Source organism: Hyla sarda, chromosome 2, assembly GCF_029499605.1.
Source record: "Hyla sarda isolate aHylSar1 chromosome 2, aHylSar1.hap1, whole genome shotgun sequence".
NCBI classification, from domain to species: domain Eukaryota; kingdom Metazoa; phylum Chordata; class Amphibia; order Anura; family Hylidae; genus Hyla; species Hyla sarda.
In genome coordinates this window covers 49,822,053-49,839,789 of record NC_079190.1, presented here as the reverse complement: position 1 = coordinate 49,839,789, position 17,737 = coordinate 49,822,053, and the positions used below count along the sequence as shown (strand labels likewise).

The 17,737-nt window shown below is 43.2% G+C and overlaps 1 protein-coding gene across 6 annotated transcripts in view; it reads right to left on the bottom strand.

The window, feature by feature from the left end:
• Window positions 1-7,516: 7,516 nt before the first annotated feature.
• Window positions 7,517-17,737, bottom strand: part of SGCG (sarcoglycan gamma) — a 321,504-nt gene continuing 311,283 nt past the window's right edge. For all 6 annotated transcript variants that reach the window (XM_056561751.1, XM_056561752.1, XM_056561755.1 and 3 more), the window contains exons 7-8: window positions 12,817-12,940; window positions 7,517-8,305 (exon numbers count right to left, since the gene is read on the bottom strand). In XM_056561751.1, coding sequence (XP_056417726.1) covers window positions 8,129-8,305; window positions 12,817-12,940 — 301 coding nt within the window. In that variant the 3' untranslated portion in view covers window positions 7,517-8,128. The remainder of the gene's footprint in view (window positions 8,306-12,816; window positions 12,941-17,737) is intronic.

The following is a 17,737-nucleotide window of genomic DNA, read 5'->3' as shown; positions in this document are numbered from 1 at the left end:
TCACACAGCCCCCTGGACGTAGATTTTCACAGCTGTCAAAATCTATGTCCAGGAACGGGGGAGGGAGGTGCAGAACTGAGGATGATTTCCATAAGTGTTTTTGGGGAAAACACAGTTTTGCACGTGCAGAGCTAAGGCAGAGCAGGGGGAGAGAGGAGGTACATATGACTCTGTGATAGAGGGTGTGATGCAAAGGGCAGATGGAATTACCCTAGGGGCAGATGGCATTTACCCCTTGTATTTGTGACGCCAGGGCATGGTTTATCCTCAATACTACCTGAAGGTATACTGCTGGATCCTGGGCTAGGCACGGGAGCAATAATGACTCCAACACCAAGTTACGGACAATGGTAGCTTTACTGAGGTTAGACAGGTGGAAAAGTCTAAACAGTTCAGCCAGGGCCCATGGAGAAGACCAGTGACACAGAGACCTTAAGGGCTTGCTTGGACTTGTAGAAGATGGGGTCAATTTAATGCAGGCCACTTTGACTTGACAAATAATGACTGTGACTGACTTGACTTGACTGATGACTGACAACACTGAGACTGTGGCTTACTTGCAGGTTTGTAGCTTGTGGCTGTAGACTTGACTTGAGGCCTCCTATTACTCTGGACACTCTCTAGGACTCGACTGTACTGGACCTCAGCAGGAAGGAAGAGAGAGAGAGAGCTAGCTCCTCCCAGGGCTTAAATGGGGGAGACTAGCAGGGAGACCATAGGCCACACTTGGGTCATCTGGTCACTGATACCTCCTGAGTAACAATCACATGACAACCTTCTTAAAGCGTACCCATCAGATCCAACAAATTTTATTTTTTTTTATATATCACTCAGTACCTAATCCTGACCATGTACATCTAGTTTTTATGTGTCTAGCACCTTTATTTTTTTATTACACTTTTAATGTAGCTCACTAGTCTGAATTCCTCTCAAAGGGAGGGGCGTGGCCTCACTGTGCAGGTCTCCGCCCCCTCCCTCAGTATGCCGTCTGCTCACATCTCCCCTAGCATTAGCAAAACTACAACTCCCAGCTTATCCTCAATGACAGTAGCGGGACACAAGCTGACAGTGGGAGGATTTTTCCCTGCGCTCACAGCTGTCAATCAAGGAGGTGTGTCCATGACATAGGTGATGACGCATGGACACAGCAGGACTAGTATGTGTCCAAGCAGGCGGGGGGGGGGGCAGTTGTTTGACTGGCTTTTTCAGTATGAAATACTGAAAATTTTCTAATGAAAGCAATTGCAAAACCTATTGGTTATACATGCTTTACCACATATCACAAGTTTTTGTATCTGACAGTGCCCATTTAAAGTTATAACACCTCTTTAAACCTTTTATCATACAACAAATGGGTGAAACAGATGTACATGAGGGGACAGGTGTAAGGGGGGCCCAGGAGACACTGCAGGAGCCTGCCTGACAGACCATGTAGACCTGCGTTCGGAGGGGCTGAGAAGTGAAGATGAGGAGGGAGTCATATGTACCTCCTCTCTCCCCCTGCTCTGACTTTGCTATTCCCGTGCAAACCTGCATTCTCCGAAGGCAGGCGGAGCAGAGGGAGGGGAGATGAGGGAGGCATACCTCCTCTCTCCCCCTGCTCTGTCTTCGCTCTGCCCTCCCCCCAGCTCTACCTTTAAAATCTTTGGAGGGCTGAGGGGAGGAGCAGAAGCAATTTTGGATGGGGAGGAAATATGCACCTCACAGGCGGCCCTCAGCTACAAGAATCAGCTGAGGGCCAGCCGGTATGGCGCGGGCTTGAGTCAGGAGCTTGGGCCATACCCCGTTACTTACCTGTCTCTGCTCATCTGCAGCTCTCATGTCTTGGCACTCTGCTTTCCACAGCACCTCTTCGTTGCAGGCAGCTTGGTATAGGGACTGGTTCCTGGCTTCGCCCTCTAAAATATTGAAAGAGGAAGCCACTGGCTTTCTCTTCTAACAACCAAAAGTTGCCCCAAGAGAAGGGGAGGTTTATATACAACTAAACAACAAATGTGCCCATAAGGCACTAAATCCTCTTAGTCCCTACTCGATTAAAACATAACTTTTATTTAATTAAATTATAACACACAAGGGGGATATTAAAACCACACAAAAACCACTGGAATTTCATCCACTATTCCCTCCAACTTATCGTGTCTTGTTTTGTATACACTGTTCAGCTGAACTAGTTTTTGGAGAGAATATTCAGTACTGTGTTAGTGCTGATTAGAGGCTTATTGTGCCGGTATTGCAGTTGCACCTGCAGTATTCACTGCCTCTCAGACTATTATGTATAACAGTGGATTTCGGCAATTAAAATCATACATCTGCTAACGTCCTACATGTTTCGCCACCAATATGTGGCTTTCTCAAGGATGGCAGGTAGCAGAATGGCTTTCTCTTCTGTCACGTTTTACTTCACAACTGTGTGTGCAATGAGTGTGTCGTAAAGATACACATACAGTTTATGGCTGCGCTTGTCCGGGTGCGTGTGGCCTGCATCCTCGGACAGCCCCCAGACATCAGGGCCCACAGGAGGATCCTCCATTAGGCCAGTCCAATGCTGCTTTATGCCCAATGGACAGCTGGGGTGCTGTTTCTGAAAGAAAGCAGCAATGTTTTTCTATTCATGGACAATCCCTTTAAAAAAGTAATTTAATTTATGGTTCCATAAAATTCTTCTATATGTTCACCATTGGGAAATGAGATAAATCTTACAGACTCCATGACATGTTGTCCTGCAACATAAAATCCACCCAAGAACATTTCCATAAGAAGGCACGCGCTTACAATGAAGCTTTTATGTTTTCCTAAGAAATTGATGTTGCACCTCAATGTCAGTTCTGGATGAGAACAGGTGGCAGAGCATTAAACATTTTACAGTAATAGTTAAAGCTTCTCATTATCATAATAATATATCAAAAGAGAGAATTATGGGATGGAAAACTCAAATAAAAAACCTCATGGCTTCCTTAGAGACTGCAAGGAATAGGGGCCTTGTGTAAAATGGAGTGTATACGAGGAGAACACAAGGTCAAGCTGAGAGCTGACATGAAATTCCGATTTGGTTAAGCCTCTGAAGATCAACCATTGAATGTGCGATATTCTTCATAGTAATGTGCGTATTATCTAACAAGATCATCCGCAAGACTGCAGGAAAGCGACTATTATCTTTATTTATTCATATCTTGGCCATTCATAGGAACCCAAGGTCAATGTCTGTGTCCTGTTTATGTGCCCAGCATAGAGATACACAGAACTCCTGCTATTTATAGAAAGCTTTTTACTGAACGTTGTTCTGCTGTAAAATTGCGCGATCTACAGTTAATGCCTCTGAATATCTATTTCCTTAGGTTACCTGTATCATTTGTGATTCATCACTACTCATACCATTGAATGCATTGGGCCTACTCAGGGTGGTCTCATTACAGAGCACCAGGGCTCAAGTCATGCCTGAATGCATGGGTACGAAGTTCCTGCACTTTTTCCACAGCAGGAACCCTGTTCCCATTATCAAGAGTCCTGCAAAACTGAAAACTAGTCCTTGAGTGGAAATCTTGGATGAGTTCCCACACTTTTTCTCCCAGGACTTGACCCCTGCAAAGCAACCCCTTAATATTAAAGCTGTTGGATTCGGCTCCTGAGGCCCCATTAAACATCTGGTAATTTATATGAATGTATGACCATTGGCCGGGTGCAGTAGCATCAGAACCCCTCTCACAGAGCAAATGAAGAAGGGTTGTCCAGAAGAGAAACACTATCTTCCCTTTTTCCTCAGAAGATACTCATTGAAGTCCAGGAGGCGATCTGAATAAAGGGTTGTCCTACCTAATATCCAATACATCATGCAGACTCCAAGTGCAGTGCCTCTGTCTCCTTTCTGCACCAGATCACCAAGGAAATTCATTAAAGAGGTACTCCGGTTGAAATATATATATATATATATATATATATATATATATATATATATGTATATGTATATATATATATATTTTTTTTAAATCAACTGGTGCCAGAAAGTTATACAGATTTGCAAATTACATTACTTTAAAAATCGTAATCCTTCCAGTACTTATCAGCTGCTGTATGCTCCACAGGAAGTTCTTTTCTTTTTTAATTTCTTTTCAGTCTGACCACAGTGCTCTCTGCTGACACCTCTGTCCATACGGTTAAAATGATACCCTACTTCTGAAAAAAATCATAACTATATGCAGGAAAATATACATGTCACAGACCTTATCACCTGCAGAACCAAATTTGTGATATACTGTATACAGTGCCCCTGGAGTCTTTTCTACATTGGATGTACCACCCGCCCGATGTTCGTGAGGTTTAGAGAACACGTCAGACTTTCCAGAAGGAAAGAAGGAGTACCAAGACTGGCAGAACACATACACTCTGAGCATAGTGGCAACCCGGCTTCGCTAAGTTTCTTCGGTTTAGAAACAGTGACAACAACCCCTGCAGGTCTCACCAGACAGACCTTTTTGCAACAAAAAGAAGCCCGCTGGATATCCTGGCTGGGAGCCACTGAACCCATAGGGTTTAATGCATTTTTGTAACAGTACCTAACATTGTTCTGCATCCCCCTTTCCCTTATTCCATTTCCTTTCCCCCCCCCCCTCCCCCCTCCCCCTTTTCCCCTTTCCTCCCTTCCCCCCCCCCCCTCTGTACTTTCTTCCATACCTTGACATTATTACTGTCACCCGTCCTTCATACAGGTGGACGCTACAGCAAGGCTACAGCTACTCAGCTACATGCCTGTTCTTCTTGGCAGCGCTGGAGGTCCCGGCGCAGTAGCCGTTGACACGTAGCGTCACGTTGCTAAGCAACAACACGTCAGCTGATTGATGCCGCGGCGGTAAAGTATAAAACCGAGACCGCGAGCGTCATCAGTGGGCGTGACCAAGCGGATAACCCGCGAAACGGAACAGTCGTTCCACGAGCTCGGCTGAGCTCTAGATCTTCAATTCCCTACCCGAACTGCTATAACCCCGTAACATGGAATACAAGCAACTTCTTTGGCGTATACCGGGTGAGTGCGTCTTATATATTCTTCTTTTTTTCTTCTAGGAAAATGTATAGGTTTAAAATTGTCATCTTCTGACCCATATAACTTTTTATTTTTCCGCGTACGGGCCGGTATGAGGGTTCATTTATTGCGCCGTGATCTGAAGTTTTTATCGGTACCATTTTTGCATTGATCGGACTTTTTGATCACTTTTTATTCATTTTATTCTAATATAAAAAAGTGACCAAAAATGCGCTATTTTGGACTTTGGAATTTTTTTGCGCGTACGCCATTGAACGTGCGGTTTAATTAAGGATATATTTTTATAGTTCGGACATTTACACATGTGGCGATACCACATATGTTTATTTTTATTTACACAGTTTTTTTTTATGGGAAAAGGGGGTGATTCAAACTTTTATTAGGGAAGAGGTTAAATGACCTTTATTAACTTTTTTTTTGCAGTGTTATAGGTCCCATAGGGACCTATAACACTGCACACACTGATCTTTTACCTTGATCCCTGCAAAGCCATAGCTTTGCATGGATCAGCGTAATAGGGGGTTGATTGCTCAAGCCTGTAGCTCAGGCTTGGAGCAATCAAACGCCAATCGGACGCAACGGAGCAAGGTAAGAGGACCACTGCTCGCGTCCTAGCTGATCGGGACATCGCGATTTTATTGCGATAGTCCTGATCAGCCTGACTGAGCTGCCGGGAAGCTTTTACTTTCGTTTTCGACGCGGTGATCAACTTTGATTGCCGGGTCTGAATGGAGGGGTACTCCGGTGAAAAACTTCTTTTTTTTTTTTTAAATCAACTGGTGCCAGAAAGTTAAACAGATTTGTAAATTACTTCTATTAAAGAATCTTAATCCTTCCGGTACTTATTAGCGCTGAATACTACAGCGGAAATTATTTTCTTTTTGAAACACAGAGCTGTCTGCTGACATCACGAGCACAGTGCTCTCTGCTGACATCTCTGTCCATTTTAGGAACTGTCCAGAACAGCATATGTTTGCTATGGGGATTTCCTTTTACTCTGGACAGTTCCAAAAATGGACAGAGATGTCAGCAGAGAGCACTGTGATCATGATGTCAGCGGACAGCTCTGTGTTTCAAACGGAAAATAATTTCCACTGTGGTATTCAGCAGCTAATAAGTACAGGAAGGATTAAGATTTTTTAATAGAAGTAATTTACAAATATGTTTAACTTTCTGGCACCAGTTGATTTAAAAAAATTAAAATTTTTCACCGGAGTACCCCTTCAATAGCCCGCGGCACAACGATCTGTGTTGCGCGCTATTAGCCCAGGGTCCTGGCTATCATTAGCAGCCGGGACTGACCCGGTGTGATGCGGGGTCACGGCGTGACCCCGTTTTAAACACCAGGATCGGGCGCAGGGCGTACAGGTACGCCCTGTGTCCATAAAGGGGTACTCCACCCCTAGACATCTTATCCCCTACCCAAAGGATAGGGGATAAGATGTCTGATCGCGGGGGTCCCGCCGCTGGGGATCCCCACAATATAGCATGCGGCACCCACCTGTTTCTGCTCCGGAAGCGCTGGAGGGTCTGGGTCCCGACCACCGGAACTGAAGTCCATGACGTCACGACTCCTCCCCCGTGTGACGTCACGCACCGTCCCCTCAATGCAAGTCTAGTGGTGATGTAATGGTGTGGGGGGCCGTTTTCTTGGCACACTTTGGGCCCCTTAGTACCAATTGAGCATCGTTTATATGCAACAGCCTACCTGAGTATTATTACTGACCATGTCCATCCCTTTATGACCACAGTGGACCCATCTTCTGATGATACTTCCAGCAGGATAATGCCCCATGTCACATCACATCATCTCAGACAGGACAATGAGGTCACTGGACTCAAATGGCCTCCACAGTCACCAGATCTCATCCAATAGATCACCGCTGGGATGTGGTGGATAAGAAGATTCTCATTATGGATGTGCAGCTGACAAACCTACAGCATCTGTGTCATGTCCATATGGATCGAAATCTCTGATAAATGTTTCCAGCACCTTGTAGACAAGTGGTCTCAAACTGTGGCCCCCCAGATGTTTCAAAAGTTCAACTCCCATCATGCCCAGACAGCCAGTACTTATCTGCTGCTGTATGCTCCAGAGGAAGTTGTGTAGTTCTTTTCTGTCTGACCACAGTGCTCTCTGCTGACACCTCTGTCCATGTCAGGAACTGTCCGGAGCAGAATAGGTTTTCTGTGGGGATTTGCTCCTGCTCTGGACAGTTCCAGACATGGACAGAGGTGTCAGCAGAGAGCACTGTGGTCCGACTGGAAAGAACTACACAACTTCCTGTGGAGCATATGGCAGCTGATAAGTACTGGAAGGATTAAGAGTATTAAATCAAAATAATGTACAAATCTGTTTAACTTTCTGGCACCAGTTGATTTAAAAAAAAAATAGTTTTCCACTGGAGTACCCCTTTAATTCCTTTCCATACCATGAAGAGGTAATACGAAGAATTGAAATCAACAACATCTTAAGAAAACTGTATTTATTGTCTTACCAGCCTGTTACCTGTCTCTTTAAATGCCAATTAAAGGACTTAAAGATCACAAATAGAAAAATGACAACCCGATATAGCACACAATAAAAACAGCAGACCATAGGAGATATATTATTGCAGTACAGGTTGCATAGTATATTGCTGGTACCAAGTCATTTTTTCAGATATTGGAAACAGGTCATTGAGATGAAATGAATAGAATAATGCATACTATAAGCAGAAATGGACTTGAACTTGGAGGAAAAAGTTAGAACGGCGTTCAATTAATTACTCGGCTCAACAACCGCGGCACAGCTCAGCGACTCCACAAAATTCTCATTTTATTAGGTGGCCGCTACTCCGTAAAACTCCGGCCCATAATTCTCTCTTTCTAGCCAAAGACTAACCGAGGACGAATCGCTTCCAAGTCGAAGTTGCTGTTTTACACCGGCTTAAAAAAATACTGTAATATTCGTGTTCAAGTTGTGTTGTGAAATACAAATTTGCACCCCAACGCGTTTTGTGATTTTAGTATCTAAATCCTTTCAAACAAACAGCAGAAAGTCACCAGTTGATATAAAATGCATGACTACTATCCGCGGGTCTGAAAAGTCCCTCATTGACAGTCTCGGCTGTATTCCCGGCATGTGGATTTTGATGCAGCTACCGACACATACAGTTTTCCATCTGGACAGACGCATATTTCATAGAGTTCCTGAGAGCTGTCGGCTGAGTTGGTCTTTGTACCTTGAGGCAGTTTGGGTAGAAATATTTTTTCTGCATCCAGCACTACCTGTGTTTCAAAGAAAGCAAGAGTTACTATAGGAAGCGCCATATCAAGTATCAATCCGCATATCGCATTACAGAATATTTATATTAAAGGGGTACTCCGCCCCTAGACGTCTTATCCCCTATCCATAGGGGATAAGATGTCTGATCGTGGGGGTTCCGCCCCTGGGGACCCCCATGATCTCGGCAACGGCACCCCAGAAATCCGGTGCACGGAGCGAACTTTGCTCGTTGCCGGATGACTGGCGATGCGGGCCGGAGGCTGGTGACGTCATGGTCTTGCCCTGCTCGTGAAGTCACGACCACGCCCCCTCAATGTAAGTCTATGGGAGGGGGCGTGCCGGCAGTCACGCCCCATCCCATAGACTTGCATTGGGGGGGCGTGGCTGTGACATCACAAGCCTATGGCGCTGCACCAGATGCTCTAAACGAATGCCGGATGCAGCAGGGAGATCGCGGGGGTCCCGCCCCTGATGACATCTTATCCCCTATCCTTTGCATAAGATTTCTAGGGCAGAGTACCCCTTTAATCCCCTTATGTTTGCTGATACATGTCCTTTATTAACTAGTTTGAGGTTACTTTATTAGCATCTATTGCTGTTATAGGGGTTGTCCAGATACACACCTTTATATCCCCCCCCCCCATTAGAGGGGCAATACAGAGGAGGAAAAAAAAAAGTTTTCAAATCAAAAAGTCCAAGAAAGTTATTTAGATTTGGAAGTTTTTTTTCTATTTAAAAGTTTTCCAGTACTTATCAGCTGCTGTATGCTCCAGAGGAAGTTGTGTAACTCTTCCTGATCTGACACAGTGCTCTCTGCTGCCACCTCTGTCCGTGTCAGGAACTGTCCAGAGTAGGAGAAACAAGAGGCTTGCTCTGGGAGTTTATTCCTGCTCTGGACACTTCTCGACATGGACAGAGGTGGCAGCATGGAGCACCAGATTGTGTCATGAACAAATATACAATTTCCTCCAGGACATACAGTACACTAGCTGATAAGTACTGGAGGTAATTTACAAATCTGCATAACTTTTGTGGCGCTAGTTAATTTGTATTATTATTATTGTTTTTTTTTTTTTATTCCCCATTTTAAAGGGAATCTGTCACAGTGTCACCAGCACTAGTTCTGGTACAGGGCAATAGTTTAGACAACGCTGTTTCCAACACTGTCCTTTTTTTTTAAAGTTATGCCCAAAAATCCAAATATGCAAATTAAGTAATTTGATGCACTGGGGGCATTGCTGGGTGTTTTTTTTCCTCAATCACCCCATTCACTGTATACGCTCATTCAGATCACTGGATCCTCCCAGTCTAATGCCGATTTATAGTGAACCTCATCTACAGATAATTTAGTCTTTTTTGCTGCACTCCAGGGTCACGTGTAATTTCCAGGCAGAGAAGATCCAATTGTGAATCTGCTCATTCAGCGTAGACTTCCAATAGAGTCCCAAAAACGTGTCCACTATATATGTCAATAGCTTTATAAGGATTCCTACTGGTCCTCCTAAATATTTAAATACAGAAAGGGAAATTGGGTTTCTTGATCATACTGTCTGCCTAGGGTAGATTACCCACTAAACATTTGTGGCCTGAAAAGTTAAAGGGGTACTCCAGTGGAATTTTTTTTTTTAAATCAACTGGTGCCAGAAAGTTAAACAGATTTGTAAATTACTTCTATTAAAAAATATTAATCCTTCCAGTATTTATCAGCTGCTGTATACTACAGAGGAAGTGGAGTTGTTCCTTTCTGTCTGACCACAGTGCTCTCTGCTGACACCTCTGTCCATGTCAGGAACTGTCCGGAGAAGGAGAGGTTTGCTATGGGGATTTGCTCCTGCTCTGGACAGTTCCTGACATGGACAGAGGTGTCAGCAGAGAGCACTGTGGTCAGACAGAAAAGAAGTTTGTAAAGAAAAAAACTTCCTCTGTAGTATACAGCAACTGATAAGTACTGGAAGGATTAAGATTTTTAAATAGAAGTGATTTACAAATCTGTTTACATTTCTGGCACCAGTTGATTTAAAAAATAAATAAATAAATTTTTTCCTCCGGAGTATCTCTTTAAGTAAATGTTAAAAAAAAAAAAAAAAAATCTTGGAAATATTGCTGATGGGTGGGAAAAGTTTTGTTTATCCAGCCATGTGAAAGGCAACAACTGACCACCTCTGGTTTTCCACTGAAAGCCTTTTTTCTAGGACATTATAAATGATGACGTTTTAGAGGGAGATATCCCAGTGTGACTTCTCCAGGGTTTCACAATGGCCGCAATGCTATTATTTTGCAGTGCGAACATAAAAAGTGTCAAGTGTCTTGTTCATTCTGGAAATGACTGATGGGTTTGCAGAAAGCTCTGGCTGCACGGCACTGGAATGATTTATATCTAGTAATGGCTTAGAGATTGGTAAGAAAACTGCCTAAAAATGTGTATTTCAGTTAGAGAATAAACAGAATGGATAATTGAACCGAGCAATAAACATGGGAAGCAGAAGAATATGGTAAAAAGGAAAAATATAGTTATTTCTAATTCTATATTGAAATAGCACAGTCTGAATCAATAACTTTTTGTATGTTGTACATCTTGACATAACATTAACCTTTCTAATATATTTCATTAAAAAAAAGATCTTTTATTGGAAATCGTGGCTCATAAAAACAGACCACTAGGGGTCCCTATACCATACAGAACATAATTCTGTTCAGCTGCAGCGTCATCTTTGTCCCAGCTGAAGTACAAGAAGGGACAAAGTCCAGGAAGTGAGGACGGACTAGCACTTCTCTGTGATCACTATCAGATTGCAGCATGGAAACAGGGAGGAGGGGGTTACAGAGAAGCCTGCAGTGATTAAATGAAGAAATCCAGCACAGCAGACTCAGGGAGCAAGTGAATGCATGGTGAGTGAGGGCATGCTCGGCGCTTGTCTCAGACACGCCCCTTCTTGAGCAGGGGATTTAAGAATAACTGCGCAGCGGAACGGAGGGATTTGTGAGCCAAATACAGAATCTACATGACCTAGTAAGTAACATAGAAGCATTATTTTTGCCTTTGAGATGGAACACTTTAAATTTCATGCTATTTTTTACATATTAAGTGGATACAAATATCAGATATGGCTTGGTTATTACCTTTGTATTTATTTAATATCTTCGTAGTTATTTAAATAAGACTAGTGGTGTACCTATACTATAGGGCAACGTTTCCTTCCTCTGTTGCAAAAGTACAGCTTGTAGTTCTGCAATATCTGAAGAGCCATATGTTGGGGAACCCTGCTATGGGGAGTGCAGAGGTCACAGTGACATCCGGTTCCTTCTCCCTCAGGAGGCCCAAGTCCCACTGAGATATAAGAAGACACCAGTACTTTTAATGTGGATAAGTGCAAGATAAAAACCCTCAGGCAGAATATAGAATATGTGACACAGCCCTGACCTCAGTATCTGAGGAGAGGGATTTAGGAGTAATTATTTCAGAAGACTTAAAGGTAGGAAGACAATGTAATAGAGCAGCAGGAAACGCTAGCAGAATGCTCGGATGTATAGGGAGAGGTATAAGCAGTAGAAAGAGAGAAGTGCTCATGCCGCTGTACAGAACACTGGTGAGACCTCATTTGGAGTATTGTGCGCAGTACTGGAGGCCGTATCTCCAGAAGGATATAGATATTCTAGAGAGAGTTCAGAGAAGATCTACTAAACTAGTACATGGATTGCAGGATAAAACTTACCAGGAAAGATTAAAGGACCTTAACATGTATAGAAGAAAGATGAGACAGAAGGGATATGATAGAGACTTTTATATACATAAAGGGAATTTACTACCACAAGAGGACATCTTTTTAAATTAGAGGGGAAAGGTTTCTGCAGTAATATCAGGAAGCATTACTTTACTGAGAGAGTAGTGGATGCATGGAATAGACTTCCTGCAGAAGTGGTCGCTGCAAATACAGAAAAAGAGTTTAAACATGCATGGGATAAGCATAAGGCTATCCTTCATATAAGATAGGGATAGGTATAAGGCTATCCTTCATATAAGATAGAGCCAGGGACTATTGATAGGATTCAGATTATTGGGCAGACTAGATGGGCCAAATGGTTCTTATCTGCCGACACATTCTATGTTTCTATGATACTATAAATGTTACATTTATAATGAAATGAATAAACTCAGGAAAACATCATTCGAGATCTGAAGACAGTAGAAGAATGATGAATATTCTAGCACTATGGTGGAAGCAGTGGAGTAGCTATAGGGGCCGCAATTGCTAAATAATCCAATCACTCTTTATCTGGCCTGGGTGAGGGATGTGGGGAAAGAGAGGCGTATCCTAGTACATATATAGTTCAATTTCTGCATACCGAGTAAATATCCTGCCTATACATATTTGCAATAAAGTAATTAAGTTTCAAGTCAGTACTTTTGGTTAAAAAAAACTCTGGTTCTCTTGAACACACTGGACAGAGTATCACGCTTTTGTAAGTGCTAGAATCTTCCTAAATATCTATAATATCAATGAAGTTCACAAACCGTTCCATCGTTGCTCTGTAATTTAATATCTCTCCGTGAAATGGCCTCAATTTCTCCAGTCTGAGCCTTGATGTAAACTCCTTTTGGGGCGTCCATGCTCAAGGATCGAGTTGGTGACTCCAGTCTGAAAAAATAAATACAAAAATACATTGATTTAGAAACATTTAGAGACATATTGTGTAATTTTAATGAATTGTTAGTCAGGCTTTCAAACTGACTGTCTTCCCTTAAAGGGGTATTCCGGCTTTATACATCTTATTCCCTATCCAAAGGATAGGGGATAAGATGTATGATTGCAGGGGTCCTGCTGCAGGGGACCCTGCTATATCGGTGCAGCCCTTGGCATTCTGTGCCTGGTGCTGCCTCCGAGATGGGGGCGTGATGTTACGACCACACCCCCTAGGGACGTGACATCCATCTCGACCCCTCCCATAGACATAAATGGAGGGAGCATGGCGTGGTGTGACGGCACTAGGGTATAGGATGTATAAAGCCGGAATACCCCTTTAATATCTTGTAGGCTTAGATAAGCCTGGGGCAGGGAATTACTCTTCCCATAGGGTGGTCACCTCCCCTCCTCTTTTGCCTGCAAACACATGTCCTCCATCCATCCAGGGGTTGCCACCTCTTTGTGTCCAACTCTAGGTGGTAGGATGTGATAGGTCGGCTTCAGGGGCTGGAGAAGAGGAGAGTGGAAGTTTGGATTGTCCTACCTGGCACCGTACATCATATTCGGAAGAGGGGAGGGCATGGAACCTGCACAATGTCAACAGGTTTTTTTTAACTGTTAATTCATCAGGGTGTCTTTGTTATTATGACAGTTTAACAGCATATGCACTGAAAATAAAGCTTTGTATGATGAAAAGGTTTGTTACTTTCCATATTTTCTACTTCAACACCATTTTAAAGATCTCAATAACTGCAGGCATTATTGTTTCAACTAGAGGCTAAAATCCCATAGAGACCAAAGAGTATGTTCACACAGTATGGGTTCGCCATAATTCTAACAATCAATTAAAGGGGTACTCCACCCCTAGACATCTTATCCCCTATCCAAAGGATAGGGGATAAGATGTCTGATGATCGCGGGTGTCCCGCCGTTGGGGACCCCCGCGATCTTGGCTGCGGCACCCCAGACATCCAGTGCACGGAGTGACCTTCACTCCGTGCCCAATGACTAGCGATGCGGGGCAGAGGCTCGTGACATTTCGGCCACGCCCCGCTCGTGACGTCACATAGACTTGCATTGAGGGGGGCATGGCCGTGACGCCACGAGCGGGGCGTGGCCGTGACCTCACAAGTCTCTGGCGTTGCACCTGACGCTCTAACCAAAAGCCAGATGCAGCAGGGAGATCACAGGGGTCCCCAGCAGCGGGAACCCAACAATCAGACATCTTATCCCCTATCCTTTGGATAGGAGATAAGATGTCTAGGGGCAGAGTACCCCTTTAGGGATACGTTCACACGTACGCAGATTTGATGCGCAGGATTTTCTGCTGCAGATTTCAATGTAAACTAAATGACTGACCGCAGCTTCTAATTGGCAGTTACAAATCCTGCGCATCAAATCTGTGCAGGATACTGTGTGTGTGAACGCACCCTTAACCAGTTTTCTGTATTTCATCCAAGTATTGTCATGTTATTACGCTTGATAAAGGCATTATTGCCAAAACATTGCACTACCTGGTGGATGAAATAAAGAAAATTTTCAGGCGCCAGGTGGGGCCTTATTATTTTTCAGGCGCCAGGTGGGGCTGTGACTCCGTCTTCTGGTCTAGGCTATTCTGGAGTGGCGTTCTAGTTGGTCATGTGCACTAGTGACTCTAGTGAGGATCTTTAGCGCTGGCTCCTTTTTGCACTTCTGTGTAAATTGTGACAAAATTGTCAGTGTAGATTAGGGTGCATTAAGATTCGTTCATATGGAACTTGCTTATTAGTTTAATTTGCTGTTTCTGTGCTTGAATATTGCCCCAACCGCACACAGTTCAGCCGAAACAATGGCGATGCGGTCAAGACCTGTATGTAGATATCCCCAAAAAACATTTGGCCAACTGCAAAATCAACAGCAAATACAGCAATAACATTTTTCCATTACTTACTATAAGAAACTGGGGTGATGCAGTTACAAAACGTAACCTGATAGAGTGTTTTCACCCTAAACACTTTAACTCACCATATACCTCAGGGTCAGAACATCAAACATCCAATGTGCCTAATTCTCTCCTTTTTCCCCCAACATCTAAAGTTGGGTGACAGTATAGAGCCTAAATACATGTATATGTGGCTTTATGCAAAAGCCCTGTATTTAAAGGGGTACCTGATCGCTGGGTCCCCCCACAATCACAAAAAAAAAAAAAAAAACACGGCTCGGTACATTACCCACCCTAAAATGGGCATGATTTTTGTATTACTATGGAGGTTTCAGTTTTTTTAAGGAAAAATGTTAGTGCCACATATGGGTCATTTACGTAGTCAGTAAAAATTCTTACACAATTATTTTGTGCCTTATTCTTTTTTAACACAACATTAATTTTAAAAGTTAGTGGGTGCGCCAGCATGTACGTGTCCTAAAATTAACAAGGTGTGCAGTGGGTATTTTCAACCTTAAAATTAATAGAGTTATTAGTTATATAATGATTTTTTTCTATAATTAACATTAATGTAGAAGCTTTGTTGCATTATGCAGAAGAAGAACAGTTGTTGCAGTGGGTGTTAATGTCCTTTTCTGCAGACGTGTGCACTTTCTGTAAGCCAGGGTGGACCTGGAATACATATGCGACTTTTAAATGGAGATGCAACTTTTTTTCTTCATAAATAGCGACTATCGCATTTGATAAATACCTGACCACTGCAAAGTAAAAAAAAAAATAAAATACTGCGTGATCAGATTTCAGAAATGTGCTTTGGAATAAGCAAAAATTTAAAGTTGCCGCATGTATAGAAAAGTCACACGTGGGCAAGTACGTGCAACTTTTTTACGCAAAAAAAATCTACTACGGAGCTTGATAAATCTCCTTCTATATCTCAGGCTCTCCCATAGAGATGCATGGGGGGATGTCGACCACTGTTTCGTGTGGTGGTCAACACAGCTCTGTGCACAGTGCAGTGCCCTCTCAGTGCATGGGGAGAGACAAGGTGCTGAGCAGGAAATGATGGGGGTTCCAGCGGTTGGCAGCCCCCCTGGTCAGAAACGTTTCCCCTATCCTGTGGATAGGGTATAAGTTTTTAAGTACCCCTTTAATACCTAGCTTGCTTTAGTTAAAGGGGTACTCCACCTCTAGACATTCTTTGGATAGGTGATAAGATGCCCCTCGCGATGTCACACCACACCCCCTCAATGCAAGTCTATGGGAGGGCCCCCTCCCATAGACTTGCACCTCCCCCCTCCCATAGACTTGCATTGAGGGGGTGTGGTGTGACATCGCGAGGGGCATCTTATCACCTATCCAAAGAATGTCTAGAGGTGGAGTACCCCTTTAACTAAAGCAAGCTAGGTATTAAAGGGTGACATTGTAAGGGGCGTGGTCGTGATGTCACGACCCCCGCCGCCCGCTCCTAGCGTTCGGAACAAAATACTCCGAACGCTGGTGCAGTGGAGTACCCCTTTAAGGCTTTTTTTAATCTCCCAGGACGGCTTCCAGTCCATCACATTGAATATAGGACTCCTGCATGGAACCATATCATAGCCATGTGCACTGAACTCAACTCATACCTACAAAGAGTTAAATTGTTCAGTTTTTACCTGTATATAGGGCTACACTATTTTCTGCTACTTGAAGGCCACCAAGTTTCTTTTCAGGTCCCTATAAATGTATTCCCCTTGTGTAAACACTGCTTCTATTTTATCATTTTTACTTATTTTTGTTTAACCCAGTCTCAGGGTTTCAGATCAACTTGACCTTCTTTAGAAAGCTGAGAAAGACTCCACAAAGAACTGTAGCTTACAATGAATCTGTCGGAGGGACATGTCGTGTTCTATTCTCCTGCTGAAAAGAATAGACAGATGAGGGGTTTGGGTCTTCTAATAAAAACATTGTCCTCCCTTGGCTAAAGAACATGACAGGAACCGAAAGGTCACAGCTAAAATACAGTATTAAAGCTGAGTTCTTTACGGGGAAGAACATTATTGGTACCTGAGATGCTTCCCTTACGTAGGATACTGCCTATAGGGAATACACCACAGCTAGTTCTATGTTCTTTCCTTTTCTCAAGGAATCCAAAAAGTTGCTGTAAAGTCTTGATAAAAAATAATAACAATAATAATGTATATTTTCCAAGAACTTCCGTTCTTCCTTCTCCAAGGTGGAAGATAATTGACCGTGACATCTTCTCTCCTAACATAGTCTTTGAGCCTTTCTTTGGTCTCCCCTCTCAATTAGTCCTGTTCGGAAATGAGACGTTTTACCTTACAAGACACAATAATACCCTCCTGGCAACTGATTTATTCTAGTTCTATAAGGCTCGCGATGCAATAAAGCTTCCACTGTGACATGTGAGCCGGCACATAAAAGTGTCAAATAAAATTCAGTAGCTGCGTAAAAGCTGTAAAATTAGCAGAGAGAAATAAAAATAAGACAAACTCTGATCAAGACAGAAATCTATAATAAATAACCATTTAAGCTACAGCTGCTGAATTCCACTTCGAGAATGTTGGCAGGGAACGGAGCAGACTGAGGGGAAATGAACATGAGTGGTTATTAAAGATATTATACTACAGTAACTAAAGAGCAGAAACATCAGAAAAGGGGTAATGTAATGCAGATCATCATGTGACTAGCATAGGATTTCCCTATAGCCAGGGCTCAAGTCCTGCAGGAAAGCATGGGAACGGAGTTCCTGCACTTTTTCTACATCAGGGACACTGTTCCCATTAGCTGGAGTCTTGCAGGACCAGCCTTTGAGTGGAAGTTCCCACACTTTT